The 23890-nt window shown below is 47.6% G+C and overlaps 1 protein-coding gene and 1 pseudogene across 5 annotated transcripts in view; both read left to right on the top strand.

Moving 5' to 3' along the window:
• Positions 1–19080, top strand: part of si:dkey-34e4.1 (carboxyl-terminal PDZ ligand of neuronal nitric oxide synthase protein) — a 136017-nt gene extending 116937 nt beyond the window's left edge. For 4 of the 5 annotated variants that reach the window (XM_055659785.1, XM_055659784.1, XM_055659783.1 and 1 more), the window contains 3 exons: positions 10492–10657; positions 13378–13714; positions 18139–19080. In XM_055659785.1, the coding sequence (XP_055515760.1) occupies positions 10492–10657; positions 13378–13714; positions 18139–18691 (1056 nt within the window). In that variant the 3' untranslated portion in view covers positions 18692–19080. The remainder of the gene's footprint in view (positions 1–10491; positions 10658–13377; positions 13715–18138) is intronic. The other variant, XM_055659786.1, reaches the window with a different exon arrangement.
• A 2999-nt stretch (positions 19081–22079) lies between these two features.
• Positions 22080–22375, top strand: LOC129711790 (dehydrogenase/reductase SDR family member 4-like; annotated as a pseudogene).
• Positions 22376–23890: the final 1515 nt, after the last annotated feature.

Below are 23890 nucleotides of genomic sequence, written 5' to 3' on the forward strand. Positions count from 1 at the left end.
CTACAGGTTTACGGATCTTGCCTGATGGTCTAACAGTGGCAGGTGTAACGGTTTAGGTGTTGACTCAACTTAAGCTTGTTTGGCTCTGTTTTAGTACCCTGACTTTGACGAGAGGAATCTGTTTCTTTGTCTGTACTAACCGAACTTTGTGCTTCAATCACAGTGGTCTCTTCCAACTCATTTTCAGATAAAAACTCAGGGATTAGGACTCCATGCTCAGTTTTTGGCTGGAATCATTTGATCAACATGAACACTTTTAATCCTATCTCCAACTTCAACTAAGTATCTTTTTGTTCCACACACTTCCACTATTTTCCCAACATACCATTTGTCTCAACTGGACTTGTTGGGAGGACTGAGAACACGAACCTGCTCATCTTGCTTGAAGTACCTTTCCTTTTTTGTGGGAGACAAAATGGCGTTTTTGACAACTGTTTTTTCTCAACTCTCAAGGCCAAATTGGGTTGAACTAGACTTAGGCGTATTCTTAGCCTTCCCTTCATCAACAATTCTGCAGGTGTGTAACCTGTTGTTGTGTGTTGTGTGGTTCTGTACTTCAGCAAGAAACTAGCCAAACGATGTTTCATGCTGAGCTTTGAACTATCCTGCAAAACCTGTTTCTTTAGAGCATTGTTGACAACTCTAACAGACCTTTCCGCAGCCCCGTTGGAGGCTGGATGGTATGGGGTAACAAGTGTGTGTTTTACACCATTCCGCTGCATGAACTCTTTGAACCGTTCTGAACGAAACTAAGGCCCGTTATCAGAAGCAAGTTCTTCCGGTAAACCATGCCATGCAAAAATGGATCACAAATCATCTATGGTACGCTCAGTAGTAGTGCTTGACCCCATATGCTTAACCTCAAGCCATTTGGAATGACTATCTACTAGTACCAGAAAGTGATCATCACCCTTTTCACAAAAATCTACATGAACTCTGTGAAAAGGTCTACTTGGCCATGACCAGGGTTGCAGTGGTGTTTTTGGTGGTTTACTCCGGCAATTTTGCCAGACGCTACATTTGCTCACCAGTGACTCGATGTCACTGTCAATACCAGGCCAATACACAAATCTTCTGGCAATTGACTTCATGCTGACTATGCCAGGATGTTTGGCATGAAGTTCATTCATAATTTTGTTTCTCAAAGACTCTGGAACAAGCACTCTGTAACCCCACTGAATGCATCCCTGCTCACATGATAATTCACGGCGTTGATTATGGAAATGCTTCAGCTCTGAGTTCAGAACTGAGTTCAATCCACTATCCATTTCAGTCCAACCGTTCAATGTCTGTTCATAGACCCACTTCAGCACATTTGTTGCAGTCACTGGAAAGTCTTCATCTACAACTTGCAGTGTGTAGATTGAGTTCTCACTTCCCACATCAGAGTTCTCATGGGACAGCGCATCTGCCACTGCGTTGCACTTGGAGCTTCTGTACTCTACCTTGTAGTCATACTGGGACAGCAAAGTTGCCCAACGTTGCATCCTTGATGCTGCCAAGGAAGGTATAGCTGACTTGGGACTAACTATCACTAGTAGTGGCTTGTGATCAGTCACTAGGGTGAATGGTCTGCCGAGAAGAAACTGATGGAATTTCTTGATTCCGAGCACCATGCTGAGTGCTTCCTTTTCTATCTGCATAATTGCGTTCGCTCAGTGATAGGGTGCGGGATGCAATAGCAATAGGCTTTTCCTGTCCGTCATTCATTATGTGGGAGATCACTGCACCTACACCATAACTTGAAGCATCACAAGCAAGTTTCATCTCACATATCGTAGTGAACAACAAGTTTGTCACTTGTCAAGTTTTCCTTGCAGATGTCATATGCACATTGCTGTTCCTTTCCCCACGTTCATTTCACATCTCTTTGTAGCAGATGATGTAGTGGCTTTAGCACAGTTGCTAAATCTGGAAGGAATCGTACATAGAACTGCACCATCCCAAGGAATCTGGGATGCCCTGAAATGGGTGGACTATGTATAAACACAGCTGTCATTTCTACACAGTGAAACCAGAATGTATAAAAATGGCCTTTATTAAAATCTGACAATGTGCACTTTAACCACACGTGATTTTTTTTCTATTACAAATCTCAAATTGTGGCGTACTGAGGCAAATAAATAAATGATGGGTCTTTGTCCCAAACATTATGGAGAGCACTGTACAACATGGCTTCCTGACTCAGTTTATGGTTGTTCCTGAAGCCATCAATCATGTCAGCCTGGGAACGAGAGCTTGCATTATAACAACTGATGGTTCATTTGATGTTCCTCTGCTTGACACTCCTCTTTAATGCAAGTTAAGTCCAGTGGTTTACAGCGTTAAACAAGCGGAGTGCTGTGTGAATGCCTCAGGCACTTGTGTGCTAATTGTGACAGCAGTAATTAATAACCTATTGTAAGCTATCTATTTGTTATTGATGAATGCGTCGTTGACTCATGTAGAGTGGTGTTTGTAAGTGGATACTGGTGTAGTGTGGGTGCTGACCGAACGAACATATCACTCAATACCATCATCAGGGAGCAGTCCACTCAATAAACCTGCAGAGGTTACACCAGGTCGCATTGATAGCCTTACAATGACGCACTAAGTTTGGCCTCGGCAGGCTGAGATGGGGAATTCAATGCTGCAATATTGACCCTGCTTCGAATGACTTACACATCAGCAGGCTGGTTGAACTGGGAGGAAGCTAGATCATTGCGCACATTTACCTGGGTCGAACCGATTGTCCGAGTGATGGATTGGGTCTCAGAATTTCTCACTAAAGGGGGGGAGGATTAAGTTGAGACAAGGAATTTCAGATGCTGGAATCTTGAGCAGAAAACACAGAGTGTTGGAGTAACGTAGCGGGTCAGGCAGCATCTCTGGGGGACATGATTAACAGCAGTTTCGTTTAGAGACACAGCGTGGAAATAAGCCCTTCGGCCCACTGAGTCCATGCCGACCAACGATCTCCCGTACACTAGCTAATCCTACACACTAGGAGCAATTTACAGAAGCCAATTAACCTACAAACCTGAGGTACACAAAAATGCTGGAGAAACTCAGCGGGTGCAGCAGCATCTATGGAGCGAAGGAAATAGGCAACGTTTCGGCACGAAACGTTGCCTATTTCCTTCGCTCCATAGATGCTGCTGCACCCGCTGAGTTTCTCCAGCATTTTTGTGTACCTTTGATTTTCCAGCATCTGCAGTTCTTTCTTAAACACTTAACCTACAAACCTGCATGCCTGTGGAATGTGGGAGGAAACCGGAGCACCCGGAGAAAACTCATGTGGTCACAGGGAGACGTACATACTCCATACAGACAGCAGCACCCGTAATCAGGGTTGAATCTAGGTAGACACAAAATGCTGGAGTAACTCAGCGGGACAGGCAGCATATCTGGGAGAGAAGGAATGTGTGATGTTTCGGGTCGAGACCCTTCTTCAGACAGAACCTAGTCTGAAACTTGAATCTCGGTCTCTGGAGCTGTAAGGCCGTAACTCGACCTCTGTTCCACCCTTTAGCAATTTGTAAATAAAACACCAATGGGCTAGTATTTACAGAAAAGGTGGTGGTTCGGGTCGGGAGCCATGTTCAGAGATGCCGCCTGACCCGCGGGGATTCCCCAGACATTTGATATCAGGAGAAGGTGATGGGCTGACCTTGAATACCTGAGAGAGTGAATGTGGTTCGATGCCACTGTCCGATCTCACGAAGGGTGGATGGTCAACAGTATGCCGTGATGCTTGGAATACGCTGACCAACAATCACTGTGTGCTCTGGACTTCAGCCTGAGTGTGTCCAGATCACTGGGCCTAGTGGAGGAAAAAAGCCTGGATGGATTTAAGAGAGAGTTAGATAGAGCTCTAGGGGCTAGTGGAATCAAGGGATATGGGGAGAATGCAGGCACGGGTTATTGATTGGGGACGATCAGCCATGATCACAATGAATGGCGGTGCTGGCTCGAAGGGCCGAATGGCCTCCTCCTGCACCTATTTTCTATGTTTTGATGTCTAAGTTTGAGGACCACCATCCACCCAACAGTGGGCTTGTCATCTACTGAGGGCGGATACAAACACTGTCAGGGCAACACGGTGACGCAGCGGTAGAATTGCTGCTGCACAGCGCCAGTGACCCGGGTTCAATCCTGACTACGGGTGCTGTCTGTACGGAGTTCATACGTTCTCCCCGTGTCCTGTGTGGGTTTTCTCCGGATGCTCTGAATTCTTCCAACATTCCAAAGACGTGCAGGTTTGTTGGTTTAATGGCTTGAATACAATTATAAATTGTCCCGAGTGTGTGTAGGATAGTGTTAGTGTGCGGGGATCGCTGGTCGGCACGGACTCTGTAGGTTGAAGGGCCTGTTTCCGCGCTGTATCTCTAACATCTAATGACGGGGCTCACCAGATGGGGTCAGTACTTCCTTCCTGACCCTCAATGACTGTTCATTGTTCATTGACAACTCCATGTATAAACAAATGATAAAGTCCCTCAAGTACAAAACTATTTTTTTTTTTTTTTTTTTTTTTTTTTTTTTGTGATTTTTTTATGATACTGCCTGTAAGGGAAATTCATTTCGTTGTCTCAAATTGAGACAATGACAATAAATTTGAATACAATACAATACAATACAATACAATCTAGCAGTAGATTATCAGTACATTTTCTTTCAGAATCATGTGACGTTTTGGAACAGAAAATATTAAAGAACTTAGGTGAAACAGTGGCGGAGCGGGTAGAGCTGCCACCCCACAGCGCCTGAGATCCAGGATCGATCCTGGCCTCGGGTGTTGTCTGTGTGGAGTTTGCACGTTCTCTCTGTGACCGCGTAGGTTTCCTCCCAAATTCCTCCTGGTGTGTATGGAGTGGATGGGAAAGTGGGATAACATAGAACTTGTGTGTACGGGTGATCGATGATCATAGAGTCATACAGCGTGGAAACAGGCCCTTCGGCCCAACTTGCCCACACCGACCAACATGCCCTATCTACACTAACCCCACCTGCCTGCATTTGGCTCATATCCCTCTAAACCTGTCCTATCCATGTACATGTCTAACTGTTTCAGCTCAGTTTAGTTTATTGTTACGTGTACCGAGGTACAGTGACAACCTTTTATTGCATGCTAACCAGTCAGCAGAAAGACAATACATGATTATATTTGAGCCATTTACAGTGGACAGATACATGATAAGGGAATAATGTTTAGTGCCAGGTAAAGCCAGTAAAATCCGATAGGATGGTTCAGTTGCCTGATAACATCTGGGAAGAAACTGTCCCTGAATCTGCAGGTTTTCACACTTCTGTACCTTTTGCCTGATGGGAGAGGGGAGAAGAGGGAGTGGCCAGGGTGCGACAGGTCATTGATGATGCTGCTGGCTTTGCTGAGGCAGCGTGAGGTGTAAATTGAGTCAACGGAAGGAAGGTTCGTTTGTGTGATGGTCTGAGCTGCGTCCACAATTCACTGCAATTTCTTGCGGTCTTGGATGGAGCTGTTCCCAAACCATGCTGTGATGCATCCCGATAAAATGCTTTCTAGATGCTGCATCAGTAGAAGTTGGTGAGAAATGTTGGGGCATGCCGAACGTCCGAAGCCTTCTAAGGAAGTGAAGGCGTTGGAGTGATTTCAGACACATTCACTTCCACTGTAATATAGAAACATAGAAATTAGGTGCAGGAGTAGGCCATTCGGCCCTTCGAGCCTGCACCGCCATTCAATATGATCATGGCTGAACATCCAACTCAGTATCCCGTACCTGCCTTCTCTCCATACCCCCTGATCCCCTTAGCCACAAGGGCCACATCTAACTCCCTCTTAAATATAGCCAATGAACTGGCCTCAACTACCCTCTGTGGCAGAGAGTTCCAGAGATTCACCACTCTCTGTGTGAAAAAAGTTCTTCTCATCTCGGTTTTAAAGGATTTCCCCTTTATCCTTAAGCTGTGACCCCTTGTCCTGGACTTCCCTAACATCGGGAACAATCTTCCTGCATCTAGCCTGTCCAACCCCTTAAGAATTTTGTAAGTTTCTATAAGATCCCCTCTCAATCTCCTAAATTCTAGAGAGTATAAACCAAGTCTATCCAGTCTTTCTTCATAAGAAAGTCCTGACATCCCAGGAATCAGTCTGGTGAACCGTCTCTGCACTCCCTCTATGGCAATAATGTCCTTCCTCAGATTTGGAGACCAAAACTGTACGCAATACTCCAGGTGTGGTCTCACCAAGACCCTGTACAACTGCAGTAGAACCTCCCTGCTCCTATACTCAAATCCTTTTGCAATGAAAGCTAACATACCATTCGCTTTCTTTACTGCCTGCTGCACCTGCATGCCTACCTTCAATGACTGGTGTACCATGACACCCAGGTCTCGCTGCATCTCCCCCTTTCCCAATCGGCCACCATTTAGATAATAGTCTGCTTTCCCGTTTTTGCCACCAAAATGGATAACCTCACATTTATCCACATTATACTGCATCTGCCAAACATTTGCCCACTCACCCAGACTATCCAAGTCACCTTGCAGTCTCCTAGCATCCTCCTCACAGCTAACACATCCCCCCAGCTTAGTGTCATCCGCAAACTTGGAGATATTGCCTTCAATTCCCTCATCCAGATCATTAATATATATTGTAAATAGCTGGGGTCCCAGCACTGAGCCTTGCGGTACCCCACTAGTCACTGCCTGCCATTGTGAAAAGGACCCGTTTACTCCTACTCTTTGCTTCCTGTTTGCCAGCCAGTTCTCTATCCACATCAATACTGAACCCCCAATGCCTTGTGCTTTAAGTTTGTATACTAATCTCTTATGTGGGACCTTGTCGAAAGCCTTCTGGAAGTCCAGATACACCACATCCACTGGTTCTCCCCTATCCACGCTACTAGTTACATCCTCGAAAAATTCTATAAGATTCGTCAGACATGATCTACCTTTCATAAATCCATGCTGACTTTGTCCAATGATTTCACCACTTTCCAAATGTGCTGCTATCCCATCTTTAATAACTGACTCTAGCAGTTTCCCCACTACCGATGTTAGACTAACTGGTCTGTAATTCCCCATTTTCTCTCTCCCTCCCTTCTTAAAAAGTGGGGTTACGTTTGCTACCCGCCAATCTTCAGGAACTACTCCAGAATCTAAAGAGTTTTGAAAGATTATTACTAATGCATCCACTATTTCTGGAGCTACTTCCTTAAGTACTCTGGGATGCAGCCTATCTGGCCCTGGGGATTTATCGGCCTTTAATCCATTCAATTTACCCAACACCACTTCCCGGCTAACCTGGATTTCACAATTCCTCCAACTCCTTTGACCCGCGGTCCCCTGCTATTTCTGGCAAATTATTTATGTCTTCCTTAGTGAAGACGGAACCAAAGTAGTTATTCAATTGGTCCGCCATATCCTTGTTCCCCATGATCAACTCACCTGTTTCTGACTGCAAGGGACCTACATTTGTTTTAACTAATCTCTTTCTTTTCACATATCTATAAAAACTTTTGCAGTCAGTTTTTATGTTCCCTGCCAGTTTTCTTTCATAATCTATTTTCCCTTTCCTAATTAAGCCCTTTGTCCTCCTCTGCTGGTCTTTGAATTTCTCCCAGTCCTCCGGTATGCTGCTTTTTCTGGCTAATTTGTACGCATCATCCTTCGCTTTGATACTATCCCTGATTTCCCTTGTTATCCATGGATGTACTACCTTCCCTGATTTATTCTTTTGCCAAACTGGTATGAACAATTTTTGTAGTTCATCCATGCAGTCTTTAAATGTCTTCCATTGCATATCCACCGTCAACCCTTTTAGAATTAATTGCCAGTCAATCTTGGCCAATTCACGTCTCATACCCTCAAAGTTACCTTTCTTTAAGTTCAGAACCATTGTTTCTGAATTAACAATGTCACTCTCCATCCTAATGAAGAACTCAACCATATTATGGTCACTCTTGCCCAAGGGGGCACGTACAACAAGATTGCTAACTAACCCTTCCTCATTACTCAATACCCAGTCTAAAATAGCCTGCTCTCTCGTTGGTTCCTCTAGATGTTGATTTAGATAACTATCCCGCATACATTCCAAGAAATCCTCTTCCTCAGCACCCCTGCCAATTTGATTCACCCAATCTATATGTAGATTGAAGTCACCCATTATAACTGTTTTGCCTTTGTCACACGCATTTCTAATTTCCTGTTTGATACCATCTCCAACTTCACTACTACTGTTAGGTGGCCTGTACACAACACCCACCAGCGTTTTCTGCCCCTTAGTGTTTCGCAGCTCTACCCATACCGATTCCACATCCTCCAAACTAATGTCCTTCCTTTCCATTGCATTAATCCCCTCTCTAACCAGCAACGCTACCCCACCTCCTTTTCCTTTCTGTCTATCCCTCCTGAATATTGAATATCCCTGGATGTTCAGCTCCCAGCCTTGATCACCCTGGAGCCATGTCTCCATGATCCCAACTATATCATAGTCATTAATAGCTATCTGCACATTCAACTCATCCACCTTATTCCGAATGCTCCTTGAATTGAGACACAAAGCCTTCAGTAATATGCATTCTATTTTGTACTATCCATAGATCACGCTGTAATATTGAAGCATTGAAATCCTAAATAGGTGGTGCAGATCCATTAATCTCAGTGTTGAATCAATTCTTTGTACTACTGGACTGGTGTTCATCAGCCATTCAAATTGCTAATTCATTCCAATATGGGAGCCGGCTGCAATGAGAAAGATGCACCATCTGTGGTTAACGGAGGGAAGTCAAGGAAAATATTAAATCAAAACCTAGGGCATGATAAGTACTGCAGCTAATTATGTAGCAGAAGAACTGGGAATTGTTCAGCGTCCAGCAGCTGATGACTATTAAGGAGAGAAAATTAGTTATGACAGAAAACTGGCAAGCTCAGCTCAGCTCAGTTCAGAGACACAGCATGGAAACAGGCCCTTCGGCCCACGGAGTCCATGCCGACTATCCATCACCCCATTCACACAGTTTCTGAAGAGGGGTCTCGGCCTGAAACATCACCCATTCCTTCTCTCCAGAGATGCTACCTGTCCTGCTGAGTTACTCCAGCATTTTGTTTCTTTCTTCGGTGTAAGTCAGCACCTGCAGTTCCTTCGTACACACAAGTTCCATGCTATCCCTCTTTCTCTGCTAAAAACACCAGGAACAATTTTCAGAGGCCATTTCATCTACATCGGGGTGTGGGAGGAAGCTAGAACACCTGGAGGAAACCCACCTGGTCACAGGGAGAACTTGCAAACACCACTCAGACAGCACGCGAGATTGGGATCAAACCCGGGTCTCTGGCGCTGTGAGGCAGCAGCTCTGCCCGAAGTAATATCAAAACACACCGCAGGAGGTTTTATGGAGAGTTTAAGCGGAAGATGTGGCTTAGGTGAATGTGAATCACTATCGGGTGAGACTTGGGAATTAGTAATGGGAACACAGAAAGGACTAATGATTTTGCATAAATTTTCATTCAGGAGACACTGTAAACACTCCAAAGAGAACAGGTGGGTTGGTTTCAGATAGTGTGGAAGAACTTGGAATAATTCATGTCCCAGAGATGTGTTGGAAGGTGGATTTACTTTAGACTTTAGATATACAGTGTGGAAACAGGCCCTACGACCCACAGAGTCCGCACCGACCAGTGATCCCCGCACATTAGCACTATCCCACACATCAGAGACAATCTACAATCTTTACTGAAGCCAATTAGCCTACAAACCTGTACGTCTATGGAGTGTAGTGTGGGAAGAAACCAGAACCAGGGGCCACAGTTTAAGAATAAGGAGGAAGCCATTTAGAACAGAGACAAGGAAACACTTTTTCTCACAAAGAGTGTGGAGTCTGTGGAATTCTCTGCCTCAGAGGGCGGTGGAGGCGGGTTCTCTGGATGCTTTCAAGAGAGAGCTAGATAGGGCTCTTAAAAATAGTGAAGTCAGGGGATATGGGGAGAAGGCAGGAACGGAGTACTGATTGGGGATGATCAGCCATGATCACATTGAATGGCGGTGCTGGCTCGAAGGGCCGAATGGCCTACTCCTGCAACTATTGTCTATTAACTGGTTAACTGGCCACTGAATAATGCCCAGCGATGAGTGGTAGAATCTTGGAGGGGGAGTAGTTTGGTTTAGTTAAGAGATACAGGGTGGAAACAGGCTCTTCGGCCCACCGAGTCCGTGCCGACCAGCGATCCCTGCACACTAACACTATCCTACACACAGGTAGAATCTTGGAGGGGGGATGGGTGTCAGATCATTCAGATATGTCACGGGTGTCAGGGTTATGGGGAAAAGGCAGGAGAATGGGGTTGAGATGGAAAGATAGATCAGCCATGATTGAACGGTGGAGTAGACTTGCTGGGCCAAATGAACTTTTACGGGTGGGATTGACGTATATGAAGGGGGCTTGGGGTTGAGCAGGGAGTGGATGGGCGGAAGGGCCTGTGTGCAGGCGGTGCCTCTGGATGACCCTCTCCTCCCTTGTGTCTGGGCAGCTGCATCTGCTGAAGGACCAGCTGTCGGCCGAGACAGCGGCCAGGATGGAGTCGCAGGCCCGCATTCACCAGCTGATGCTGCAGAACAGGGACCTCCTGCAACACCTCTCCCTGCTGGTGCGGCACCTGAACGACCTGGAGAGCAGGCTGAGCTCCCAGCATGCGGGTAAGTAAGAGGTTCGTCACAGTCACCAGCTAGCACCTCGTAACTTCATCGCCACAGGGACTTCAATTCTTCTTGGCTAAATGGGTAGTAGCACTCTCACTTTTAACATAGAAAAATAAGTGCAGGTCGGCCATTCGGCCCTTCGAGCCAGCACCGATATGATCATGGCTGATCATCTAAAATCAGTTCCCCGTTCCTGCTGCCTCCCCATATCCCTTGCTTCCATTAGGCTGAAGAGCTAAATCTAACTCTCTCTTGAAAACATACAGTGAATTGGCCTCCACCGCCTTCTGTGGCAGAGAATTCCACAGCTTCACAACTCTCTGGGTGAAAAAGGTTTTCCTCATCTCAATCCTAAAGGCCAACCCCTTATCCTTAAACTATGACCCCTGGTTCTGGACTCCCCCAACATCGGGAACATTTTTCCTGCATCTAGCCTGTCCAATCCCTTGAGAATATTATATGTTTCTATAAGATACCCTCTCATCCTTCTAAATTCCAGTAAATATAAGCCCAGTCGACCCATTCTTTCATCATATGTCAGTCCCGTCACCCCGGGAATTAACCTGGTGAACCTACGCTGCACTCCCTCAATAGCAAGAATATCCTTCCTCAAATTAGGAGACCAAAACTGCACACAATACTCCAGGTGTGGTCTCACTTGGGCCCTGTACAACTGCAGTAGGATCTCCTTGCTCCAATACTCAAATCCTCTCGCTATGAAGGCCAACATGGCATTTGATTTCTTCACTGCCTGTTGTACCTGCATGCTTACTTTCAGTGACTGATGTACAAGGACACCCAGATCTCGTTGCACCTCCCCTTTTCCTAATCTGACACCATTCAGATAATAATCTGCCTTTTTGTTCTTGCCACCAAAGTGAATAATGTCACATCTAAGTCACCTCATGGCATCCTCATCACAGCTCACACTGCCACCCAGCTTGGTGTCATTCGCAAACATGGAGATGTTACATTTAATTCCTTTGTCTAAATTGTTAATATATATTGTAAATAACTAGGGTCCCAACACCGAGCCTTGCGGCACCCCACTAGTCACTGCCTGCCATTCTGAAAAGACCCGTTAATTCCTACTCTTTGCTTCCTGTCTGCCAACCAGTTCTCTATCCATGTCAATACCCTACCCCAATACCATGTGCTCTAATTTTGCACACTAGTGTCTAGTGTGGGACCTTGTCAAAGGCTTTTTGAAAGTCCAGATACACCACATCTACTGGCTCTCCATTATCCATTCTACTTGTTACATCCTCAAAAGGTTCCAGAAGATTCGTCAAGCATGATTTCCCTTTCATAAACCCATGCTGACTTTGGCCAATACTGTCACTGCTATCCAAGTGCACTGCTATAATATCTTTAACAATCGACTCAAGCATCTTCCCCACGACCGATGCAAGGCTAACTGATCTATAATCCCCTGTTTTCTCTCTCCCTCATTCTTAAAAAGTGAAGTTGTATTAGCTACCCTCCAGTCCACAGGAACTGATCTAGAGTCTGTAGAACATTGGAAAATGATCACCAATGCATCTACAATTTCTAGGGCCACCTCCTTGAGTACTCTGGGATGCAGACCATCAGGCCCTGGGGATTTATCTGCCTTCAGTCTCAACAGTTTACCTAACAGCATTTTCTGACTAATGTGGATTCCACTCAGTTCCTCCCTCCCACTAGATCCTCAGTCCCCTAGTATTTCTGGGAGATTGTTTGTGTTTTCCTTAGTGAAGGCAGAACCAAAGTACTTTTTTAACTGTTCTGCCATTTCCTTGTTTCCCCATTATAACTTCACCTGTCTCTGATTGTAAGGGACCTACATTTGGCTTCACTAATCTTTTCCTCTTCACATATCTGGGTCAACATCACCCCCACATGCTGATTATAATTGCTGTGTTTGGGGATTATTTTAAATCTTGTTTTGAAGGGACTTCCCTTGATGTGCTTTGATGTTGAAAGCCCATCCAATGTACGCAAGTCAAGAAGTGGTTAAAATTATTTTACTGCAGACACAAGCAAGTGCAGATACTGGAACCATGTGCAAAAAGCACAAAGTGCTGGAGTAACTCAGCGGGTCAGGCAGCATCTCTGGAGAACCTGGTGGCACAGGTGATGTTTTGTGCCAGGACCCTTCTCCACACTGCTGAAGAAGGGTCCCGACCCGAAACGTCACCCATCCTTTTTCTCCGGAGATGCTGCCTGGCCCACTGAGTTACTCCAGCACTTTATGTCTAGTTCTAATATCTTTTAGATAGAAACAAAATGCTGGAGCAACTCAGCGGGAGAGGCAGCATCTCTGGATAGAAGGAAGGGGTGACGTTTTGGGGCGAGACCCTTCTTCAGACTGAGTGTCAGGAGAGAGTGTCAGGGGAGAGGTATGGAAGCGCAAGGTGTGACAACGAGAGATCAAAGGGTATGAAGATCAAGGAAAATGTAGAATAGATCATTGTTAGCCAACGAGGTATATAAAGAAAATCAGCCTGAAGAAGGTTCTCGACCCGAAACGTCACCCATTCTTTCTCACCAGAGAAACTGCCTGTCCAACTGAGTTACTCCAGCATTTTGTATCTATTAAAGATAATCCGGGTTGGGTCCAAACTGGGATGTAGTTAGAAGCCTTAAGACAGAAGATGGAGGCGCAGGCAAGCACTGTGTTGGTTTAAAGCCTTCAAGTCCGTGAGTTTTAATTGGTTTGTTTTCTGTCCCGCCAGCTGATCAAAGCATGAGCTCCATTTCAGAACAGATTTCGTTGTTGAACCTTCACCATCACGACCTCATCACGAACGCCCCTCCCACCTCCACGCCGGCAAATGTCCTGATGGGTTCTCCAGGGACCGGCCACTTGTGTCGCTATGGCAGCAGCCCGCCTCTGCGGAGAGCCACCGTCGACCTAACCCTGGACGTTAGTGACTTCCATGCGGTGAACGGGAAGTGGGAGGCCAGCGGAGCGGTGGAAGGGTCGCTGGTGAATGGGGCGATCCACGGAAGGAGAGAGATGGTGGGCTCACTGACATTCGATGACCTGAGTCTGGAACCAAAGGCTGAAAGGTATGGTGACGTGCCTCGATATCCAGCGGTAGATGTGCAAAGCTAGAAACTGCAGTTTAGTTTAGAGACACAGTGCGGAAACAGGCCCTTCGGTCCACCGAGTCCGTGCCAACCAGCAATCCCCGCGCATTAACACTACCATACACAAACTAGGGACAATTTTACATTCATACCGAGCTATTTAACCTACAAACCTGTATTATCTAAATGGTGGCCGATTGGGAAAGGGGGAGATGCAGCGAGACCTGGGTGTCATGGTACACCAGTCATTGAAGGTAGGCATGCAGGTGCAGCAGGCAGTAAAGAAAGCGAATGGTATGTTAGCTTTCATTGCAAAAGGATTTGAGTATAGGAGCAGAGAGGTTCTACTGCAGTTGTACAGGGTCTTGGTGAGACCACACCTGGAGTATTGCGTACAGTTTTGGTCTCCAAATCTGAGGAAGGACATTATTGCCATAGAGGGAGTGCAGAGACGGTTCACCAGACTGATTCCTGGGATGTCAGGACTGTCTTATGAAGAAAGACTGGATAGACTTGGTTTATACTCTCTAGAATTTAGAAGATTGAGAGGGGATCTTATAGAAACTTACAAAATTCTTAAGGGTTTGGACAGGCTAGATGCAGGAAGATTGTTCCCGATGTTAGGGAAGTCCAGGACAAGGGGTCACAGCTTGAGGATAAAGGGGAAATCCTTTAAAACCGAGATGAGAAGAACTTTTTTCACGCAGAGAGTGGTGAATCTCTGGAACTCTCTGCCACAGAGGGTAGTTGAGGCCACTTCATTGGCTATATTTAAGAGGGAGTTAGATGTGGCCCTTGTGGCTAAGGGGATCAGGGGGTATGGAGAGAAGGCAGGTACGGGATACTGAGTTGGGTGATCAGCCATGATCATATTGAATGGCGGTGCAGGCTCGAAGGGCCGAATGGCCTACTCCTGCACCTAATTTCTATGTTTCTATGTACGCCTTTGGAGTGTGGGAGGAAACTGAAGGTGTCAGGGAAAACCCATGCGGTCACGAACTCTGTACAAACAGCACCCATAGTCAGGATCGAACCTCACCCACTGGCTTTGTGAGGCAGCAACTCTACTGCTGCACCACCGTGCCACCTCAATATACAGGAAAAATAGAATTAAAACATGGAACGCTGGAAGCACTCCCAGTGAATGGCAGAGCACTAGGAATGTTGCAAGTGCTGGTTTAAACCGAAGGTAGACACAAAGTGCTGGAGTAACTCAGCGGGACAGGCAGCATCTCTGGAGAGAAGGAATGGGTGACGTTTCGGGTCGAGGCCTGAAGGAATGGGCGACGTTTCGGGTCGAGACCCAAAGGGTCTCGACCCGAAACGTCCCCCATTTCTTCTCTCCAGAGATGTTGCCTGTGCCGCTGAATTACTCCAGCACTTTGTGTCTATGCACAGTGTACCGTTTGTGGGGAGTTCTTTAACTTTGCTTTTCAAGTCTTATCAGCGTGGATTTGATGATGTCGTTGCACAAATCTGTTACAGTCCTGCGCCATTCTCTGAAATTGATCTCTTTAATGAAACCAGGCGTCTCGTTCGCTTTTCACTCAATGTTTTGAATTGGATTTTAATTTGAGATACACCATGGAAACAGGCCCTTCGGCCCACCGAGCCCGCTCCCTGCACACCAGGGACAATTCACAGAGGGCCACTTAACCCGACAAACCCGCACGTCTTTGGGTCGTGGGAGGGAACCGGAGCACCCGGAGGAAACGCACAGCGTCAAAAGGGGGAACGTGCAAACTCCGCACAGGCAGCAACTGAGGTCAGGATCAAACCTGGGTCTCTGGCGCTGTGAGGCAGCAGCTCCACCCGCTGCGCCACCAGAATTAAATCATGCGGTTGCCTTTAATGAGCCTTTAAATGTTAGTCTTCGAATGACCTGCCAGCAATCAACTCATGGTAGCCATGTTCAAAATGGAGGAGCGATTGACTGTGAATATACTCTAACTAACTAGTGGAGATAGATGTCACGAGGGTCTTTCCATCAGGAATTTAATGCAGAGGGTCCCTGGAACTGCAACCAATCTTTAGACTTTAGAAATACAGCATGGCCACAGGCCCTTCGGCCCACTGACTCCATGCCGACCAGTGACCACCCATGCATTAGCACTCTCTTACACACTAGGGACAATTTACTGGAGGCAATTTACCTACAAACCTCTTCGTCTTTGGAATGTGGGAAGAAACACACGGAGAAAACCTACGCAGGTCACGGGGAGAATGTTCAAACTCCGTACAGACAGCACCCGTAGTCAGGATCAAACCCGGGTCTCTGGCGCTGTGAGGCAGCAACTCTACAACTGCGCCACCGTGCCGTACCCCAAAATATTCTCTTCTGTCTTCAGAAGTACACGTGTGGGGGGTGACTGGCTACCTCTGGTTCTGAACTGCTAGGAGTACCAGATCTCTTAGATTTCTCAGCAAAATCCAAACTTTGGCCCACACCGACCAACATGTCCCAGCTACACTAGTCCCACCTGCCCGTGTTTGACCAATATCCCTCCAAACCTGTCCTATCCATGTACCTGTCTAACTGTTTCTTAAACATTGCGATAGTCCCGGCCACAACTACCTCCACTGGCAGCTAGTGCCATGCACCCACCACCCTTTGTGCGAAAAAGTTACCCCTCAGGTTCCAAGCAAATCTTTTCCCCTTCACCTTGAACCTATGTCCTCTGGTCCTCGATTCACCTCCTCTGGGCATCTACCCGATCTACTCCTCTCATGATGTTGCACACCCCTGTGAGATCACGCCTCATCCACCTGCGCTCCAGGGATCTTTAATATTCCAAGCAGCTCGAACAGATAACTGGTGATGCCCGGCTCTGTGATTTACTCTGGCAATTCCTTTCATATTCTACGTCAAACTATAAAATTAACCAAATCGCAGACTATTATCATGTCCAGCAGGCGACAGGTTTGACGTCTGTAAGAAAACGAAGGGCCGCTAATGTGGAAATCCATTTATAGATTGCACACAACTAGTCATCCATCTAGACATTTAATTGCAGCTGGCAAGCGTTCCATTTTACACGGCCAACATCATCCTCAAATCATTATTTTTTAATAACAAATGGTGACCATCTGCAACACCCTGGCTGTGGGACAAAGGTTTACCATTCAGTGCAGGGTGATTTGAAACTACCGTGTTCAGCTTTGGTCACCCCTGCTGGCGGAAGGATGTAATCTAGCTGGAAAGCATGCAGAGTTTCACGAGGATATTGCCAGGACTCGAGGGTCTGAGCTACAGGGAGCAGTTGGGCACTGCTGGAGTGCAGGAGACAATAGACAATAGGTGCAGGGGTAGGCCATTCGGCCCTTCGAGCCTGCACCGCCATTCACCGTAATCATGGCTGATCATCCACAGTCAGTACCACATTCCTGCCTTCTCCCCATATCCCCTATCTTTAAGAGTATCTAACTCTCTCCTGAAAGCATCCAGAGAATTGTCCTCCAATGCCTTCTGAGACAGGGAATTCCACAGATTCACAACCCTCTGGGTGAAAAGGTTTTTCCTCATCTCTGTTCTAAATAGCCTACCCCTTATTCTTAAACTGTGGCCCCTGGTTCTGGACTCCCCCAACATCAGGAACATATTTCCTGCCTCTAGCCTGTCCAAACCCTTAACAATCTTATATGTTTCAATAAGAAGCCCTCTCATCCTTCTAAATTCCAGAGTGTACAAGCCCAGCCGCTCCATTCTATCAACATATGACAGTCCCGCCATCCCGTGAAGTAACCTTGTAAACCTACGCTGCACTCCCTCAATAGCAAGAATGTCCTTCCTCAAATTTGGAGATGAAAACTGCACACAAGTTTGATGAGGAGGAGGAGGAGGAGGAGTGACAGTATAGAGGTGTATAAAATCATGAAGGGAATAGATAGGGTAGATACATATCTTTTATCCAGGGTAGGGGGACCAAGAACCAGAGGCCACAAGTTTAAGATGAGAGGGGCAAGGTTTAATGGGAGCCTGGGAGGCAACTTTTTCCACTCAGAGGCTGGTGGGTAGATAGAACGGCTGCCAGAGGAGGTACCTGAAGCAGGTACTATAACAACATTTAAGAGACTTTTGGACAGGTACTTGGATAGGAAAGGTTTAGATGGGCCAAACACGGACAGGTGGGACTAGTGTAGATGGGGCATGTTGGTTGGCATGGGCGAGTTGGGCCGAAGGGCCTGTTTCCATGCTGTAGGTCTCTATGTTGAATGGGACGGCTGGTGGGACAGAGGGTGATGATAAGGGAACCTCATCCCCGGTCTGGTTGGCGGGGGGGGGGGGGGGGGGGGGGGGGGGGTGAGTGAATGTATACAAACACAGGGAGTTGGGCCTGTTTCTGTGCTGTTCATCTCCCTCTCTCTCTCCCCCCGAGTTTGACGGGTTTCTTTGCTCCTTGTAGCAGGTTCGGCCGCACCATCCCGCGGCTCGACCCCCCGCCGGCCGCCACCAGGAAGCGTTCCAGCAGATGGCTGCCGACGGCCGCTGAGACCAGCGCGCGGTGCTCCCGGTCGGTGCTGGTCAACACCTTGCTCCAGGGCTCGGACAGCTCCACCTTCACCGACGTCTCCTCCTGCACCTTCGCCCCGTCGGACTTCGACTCGGACGCGCGGCCGGCGGCCGCCGTGAGGTCCGACCCCGGGGACCTGTGGGCCTCTGCCGCGCCCCTGCCCCTGGGCTCGGGCGAGAAGGACGGGGCCACAGGGCCTGCCGACGCCCCCTGGGCATCTCCTCTCCTAGACTCTCCTCCCCTTACTCCGGCCACCCCCTGTAATGGCCCTTGGGACCACACCAGCAGCACCCTCCCCTTCTCCCCGCCTCTCAACGACACATGCCTGCACATTAGCTTCTCAGAGGATGAGGTTGCGGACAACGAGGCTGAAGACTCCAGAGCCCAGCAAACTGCCCCAGTGGAAACCCCAGTGGCCACCACAGAGAGCCCAACCTCCAGCTAATACGTCTTGCTGCCAGTGATGGAGGCACAAGGAACTGCACATGCCGGTTTACATTTAAAAAAAACACAAAGTGCTGGAGTAACTCTGCATCTCGAGAGGACATGGATAGGTGGCGTTTCGGGATAGGGACCCGGCTTCAGACTTTGCCGTGTATCGGAGCCTGATGGCTGTTGGGAAGAAGGTGTTGTTGAACCCGGTGACATACTTTTCTCCTCCCCCCTCCTCCATCAGTCTGAAGAAGGGTCTCAACCTGAAACGTCACCTAACCCATGTTCCCCAGAGATGCTGCCTGACCCGCAGAGTTACTCCAGCACTTTGTGTATCTCTGTTGCAGCCAGTGATTCCCTGTTACTCCAGTACTATTAAGCATTGGAATAGTCTCGAAATCCTTTTCTCCCAAGATCCAAGGGTAATTTCCCACGCCATTCCCACGAGGAGGAGGACCAGGGCCACCTGAGATGCTGTGGTCACGCAGCTTGCAAATTCCCACTCGCTACAACTTTCCAAGTTGCATTGGCCGAGTCCTGCAGCAGGTTCAGACACACGCTGGACCCTGCCACCTTGGCTGTGGGCCCCAGTGTGGAGATCACCGTGGAGATCAAGCACTGTGTGCCATAATGTAGCATCCGCTGGGTCTGGACACAGTTTCCAATCCCTGCCGTTGCCTGAATTGTTGATACTGCCTTCCATCTTGGATGTGGAGAGAGAGAAACGTGAGCAGTTTATGACTGATCTCGATGGCTGGAAACGAGCCTTCCAATGCAATAACAACCATCTCTCCATCACCCATGCACTCTACACTTTAGGAACATGCTTTAGTTTTTTTTAATGAAAATGATACCGTTCGACTGCCATGTGGTATCTCTCGGGGAGGAGGTGGTGGGGGAAGGGGGAGGGGGAGGGGGGGCCAGTGCTACTTCTGCGATTGAGTTGCCTTTTTAAAGAAAGGTTTTGAAAATGAATCTGTTTATACTTTATAAATATTAACCTAAACACCTTTTGAATGTGTGTGTGGTTGATTCTTAACAGCCATCTATCCAAACCTATAGGTTGCTGCATGGACAGGCACAGTGGAAATGACCTCCACACGGTCTCGTGTCGCATGGTGGGCTTCCTAGACCAGTGGACAGTCCAGGGGCTTTGGCCACATTTGTGTCCAACTCTAGGTTTAGGTTTAAGTTTACGATCGTCATGTGGGCTGAGCTACAGTGAAAAGCCTTGTTCTGCACGCTATCAAAACAGATCAGATAATGCTACACATCAATACAATCCAGTCAAACTCGTGCAATAGGTAGAGCAAAGGGGAAGATACAGAGTGCAGAATACAGTTCTCAGCATTGTAGCGCATCAGTTCCAGAGACAGAGTCCAATGTCAGCAAAGGGGTAGAGGTGAATCAATAAACAATAGAAAATAGGTGCAGGAGTAGGCCATTCGCCCCTTCGAGCCAGCACCTTCGAGATCATGGCTGATCATCCCCAATCATTACCCCGTTCCTGCCTTCTCCCCATATCCCCTGACTCTGCTATTTTTAAGAGCCCTATCTAGCTCTCTCTTGAAAGTATCCAGAGAACCGGCCTCCACCGCCCTCTGAGGCAGAGAATTCCACAGACTGTGGAATCGGACAGTGAAGGGCGGTTCAGAAGGCTGATAGCAGAGGGGAAGAAGCTGTACCTGAGTCTGGTGGTGCGTGCTTTCAAGCTTCTGTATCTTCTGGCCAACGGGAGCGGGGAGAAGAAGGGATGACCGGGTTGGGACAAGTCTTTGATGTAAAAGCGTAGAGTGATTGCAGCAGGTGATAGTAGATCCGCTGGCAGGCAACGGCATGCGTAGTGCCACCACGCTGTGGCACCATCACATTTAGTTCCAAATGGTGCATCAATGTTCCCTGCCCTTGGCTGTGAAATAGATCTGCAGTTTTGATGCAATATTAACATTGTGGCTTTTGAGCTACTCTTGCCCTTCTCTTGGTCGAACAACAGGCCTGTCCACCATTTGTGCAGCTACCAGCACCTCGGTTCCTCCCACACCCAGACATGCAGGTTGGCAGGTTGATTATACACACAGAGTGCTGGAGTAACTCAGCGGCTCAGGCAACATCTCTGTAGAAAAGGAATGGGTGATGTTTCGGGTCGAGACCCGTCCTCACTGGATTGAGCGCTTGCTGAAAATTGTACAATCTTACCTATTGTATCGATGAGCGGTGACACTTGGTAGCGTAGATGGGAATGCAGAGAGGGGTGAAATAGATTGGCAGGATTAGTTTAAACATGGTTGGTTGATGGATAGTGTGATCTCTCTGGGCTGAAGGGCCTGTCTCCATGTTAAATCTCTCAATGGCTAAACCTTTGTCCCAGGTTGGAGAAATCAAATACTAGAGGGCATGGCTTTCAGGTGAGAGGAACAGTTTCAAGGGGATGTGCGGGGCAGGTTTTTTACACAGAGGGTGGTGGGTGCCTGGAACGCGTTGCCGGGGGGTGGTGGTGGAGGCAGATACGATAGCGGTATTGGGAAACTTTGGGATAGGCCAATGGATATGCAGGGAATGGTGGGATATGGATCGCGTGCAGGCGGATCAGTTGATCTTGGCATCATGTTCGGCACAGACATGGCGGGCCGAAGGACCTGTTCGTGTGCTGAATGTTATAGAACAGCTGAACGTTGCCCTGAATGTGCAGTGCAGACATGCTCCTCTTGCTTCTGAAGACATGGCTGCTGTTTAGTTTCCTGATGAAGGAAGTGATCACCATCCGTGAACTCAGACCCCCGGATCCCTCACCATGAGCTGATGATCATTTTGCAAGCCGACTGGATTATAAGGCCCAGTCACTCATTAGTGAGTATTAAGGGCCTGTCCTACTGTACGAGGTAATTCAAGGGCTCTCCCGAGTTTTCCCCTGATTCGAACTCGGAGAATGGTCATAGCGGGTCCATCGGAGCTCGTGGATGTCTCGTAGCGGCTAACGGTAGGTACTCGGGATATAGACAATAGACAATAGGGGCAGGAGGAGGCCATTCGGCCCTTTGAGCCAGCACCGCCATTCAATGTGATTATGGCTGATCATCCCCAATCAGTACCCCGCTCCTGCCTTCTCCCCATATCCCCATATCCGGTAAACTGGTGACGTTTTTTTCAACACTGTGAAAAATGTCCACGAGTGAAAAAATACTTGTGATGAAAAGAATGTTTACTTTTTACTCGTACGAGCCGCTACGAGACATCCCCAAACTCCTACGGACCTGCTACGGACATTCTCTGAGTTCGAATCGGGGGGAAAACTCGGGAGAACTCGTGAATTACCTTGTACAGTGGGACAGGGACTTTACCTATGAGGAGAGGTCGGATAAACCTAGATCATTTTCTCCGAAGGCGAGACGTATATAAAAATTATGAGCGACATTTTGTCCGGCAAAGTGGCCGTGCTCACCGCCTCAACCCGTGGCATCGGCCTGGCTGCGGCCCGGCCTGACACGGAGCCCGGGTGCCGGTGAGCAGCCGCAGCGGAGTCCAGCCTGCGGCCTGGGGCATCGCCTGCCATATGGGCAAGAGAACGGACAGGGATGCGCTGGCGGCCAAGGCCTTGCTCCTCTACGCTGGCGTCGACATCCTCGTCTCCAATGCCGGCGTCGACCCGCACCTCGACGTCCTCGACTGTCCAGTATTACTAAAATCCTTGCTGACCTAGAGTGGGAAACTCTTCAAGACCGCAGGACCATATTACGCCTGGCGACCATCTATACAGAATCCAAGCAACATCAGGAGTCATCTTCAATCTACAAATTCATCCAGACAACCAAAGACCAGGCAATCGGGGGGGGGGGGGGGGGGTTCAAATGCAACATCTCCCCAACAAATAAAGACTGTTGTAGGTAACACTGTACCCAAAGACAATTTGAGAATGGAATCATCTCCACCAAGACATTCGCCCTGCACTCGTTGTCAAGATAGTCAAGACCAAGCTGGAAACAATTGATACTAAGACGCCGACTTCTAAGGCCCATGTTAATATTTAATTGCGACTTTGCACATGACCCTCCTAATGTACACGACAACCGGTGATGGCGATTATACAACAAGATACAGATACAGATACAGATAGGGTTAAAATGTAAAATACAGGTTTGGCGTTCTTTCATTTAGGAGCCTTCATTTATCAAAGTAAAAATAAAGAGACCTGGATAGTGGATGTGGGGAGGATGTTTCCACTAGTGGGAGAGTCTAGGACCAGAGGCCATAGCCTCAGAATAAAAGGACGTACCTTTAGAAAGGGGATGAGGAGGAATTTCTTTAGTCAGAGGGTGGTGAATCTGTGGAACGGCTGTGGAGGCCAAGCCAATGGATATTTTTAAAGCGGAGATTGACAGATTCCTGATTATTACGTGTGTCGGGTTATGGGGAGAAGGCAGGAGAATGGGGTTGAGAGGGAGAGATAGATCAGCCATGATTGAATGGCACTTGGTCACTTGGTGGGCCATATGGCCGAATTCTGCTCCTAGAACTTATGATCATATGTGACCACAGAAGAGTCTCTGGTTTCCTCCCACATTCCAAAGATGTACAGGTTTCCCACATTCCAAAGATGTACAGGTTTATAGATTAATGGGCTTTGGTAAAATTGTAAATTGTACATAGTGTGTAGGATAGTGCTAGTGTACAGGGTGATCACTGGTCTTCACGGACTCGGTGGATGAAGGGCATTTTTCCACGCTGTATCTCCAAAGTCTAAAGTCTGTGAATGGAAATGAAAATAAGACGAAGGCACCCATGCATCTGAACATAATTTCATTCAATTTTAACTATTAAAAAGTGAACGGAAAATGAAAACTCCAACTGAGAAATAGTCTGCACATCAGACAGTACCCGAGGAGAGAGGTACAGAGTTATTGCTTCAGTTCAAGGAACTGGACAAGTGAGAAAGTCTGAAGGTCTCGACCCGAAACGTCACCCATTCCTTCTCTCCAGAGATGCTGTGTGACCCGCTGAGTTACTCCCAGCATTTTGCGTCTATCTTCGGTTTAAACCAGCGTCTGCAGTTCCTTCCTACATATTGATGTGATCTTGTTTTGTCAATAGGATCTCAATAGGATCTTGATCTGTAAGGTCCAACAAATTGTCTGTTCTTGTCTACAGGCAACACACGTGGGTCCCAGTCACAACTTCAATATCAATCTCTTGCTTCAAAGAAAGTGAAGGCTGATGG

Source organism: Leucoraja erinacea, chromosome 31, assembly GCF_028641065.1.
Source record: "Leucoraja erinacea ecotype New England chromosome 31, Leri_hhj_1, whole genome shotgun sequence".
NCBI classification, from domain to species: Eukaryota; Metazoa; Chordata; class Chondrichthyes; order Rajiformes; family Rajidae; genus Leucoraja; species Leucoraja erinaceus.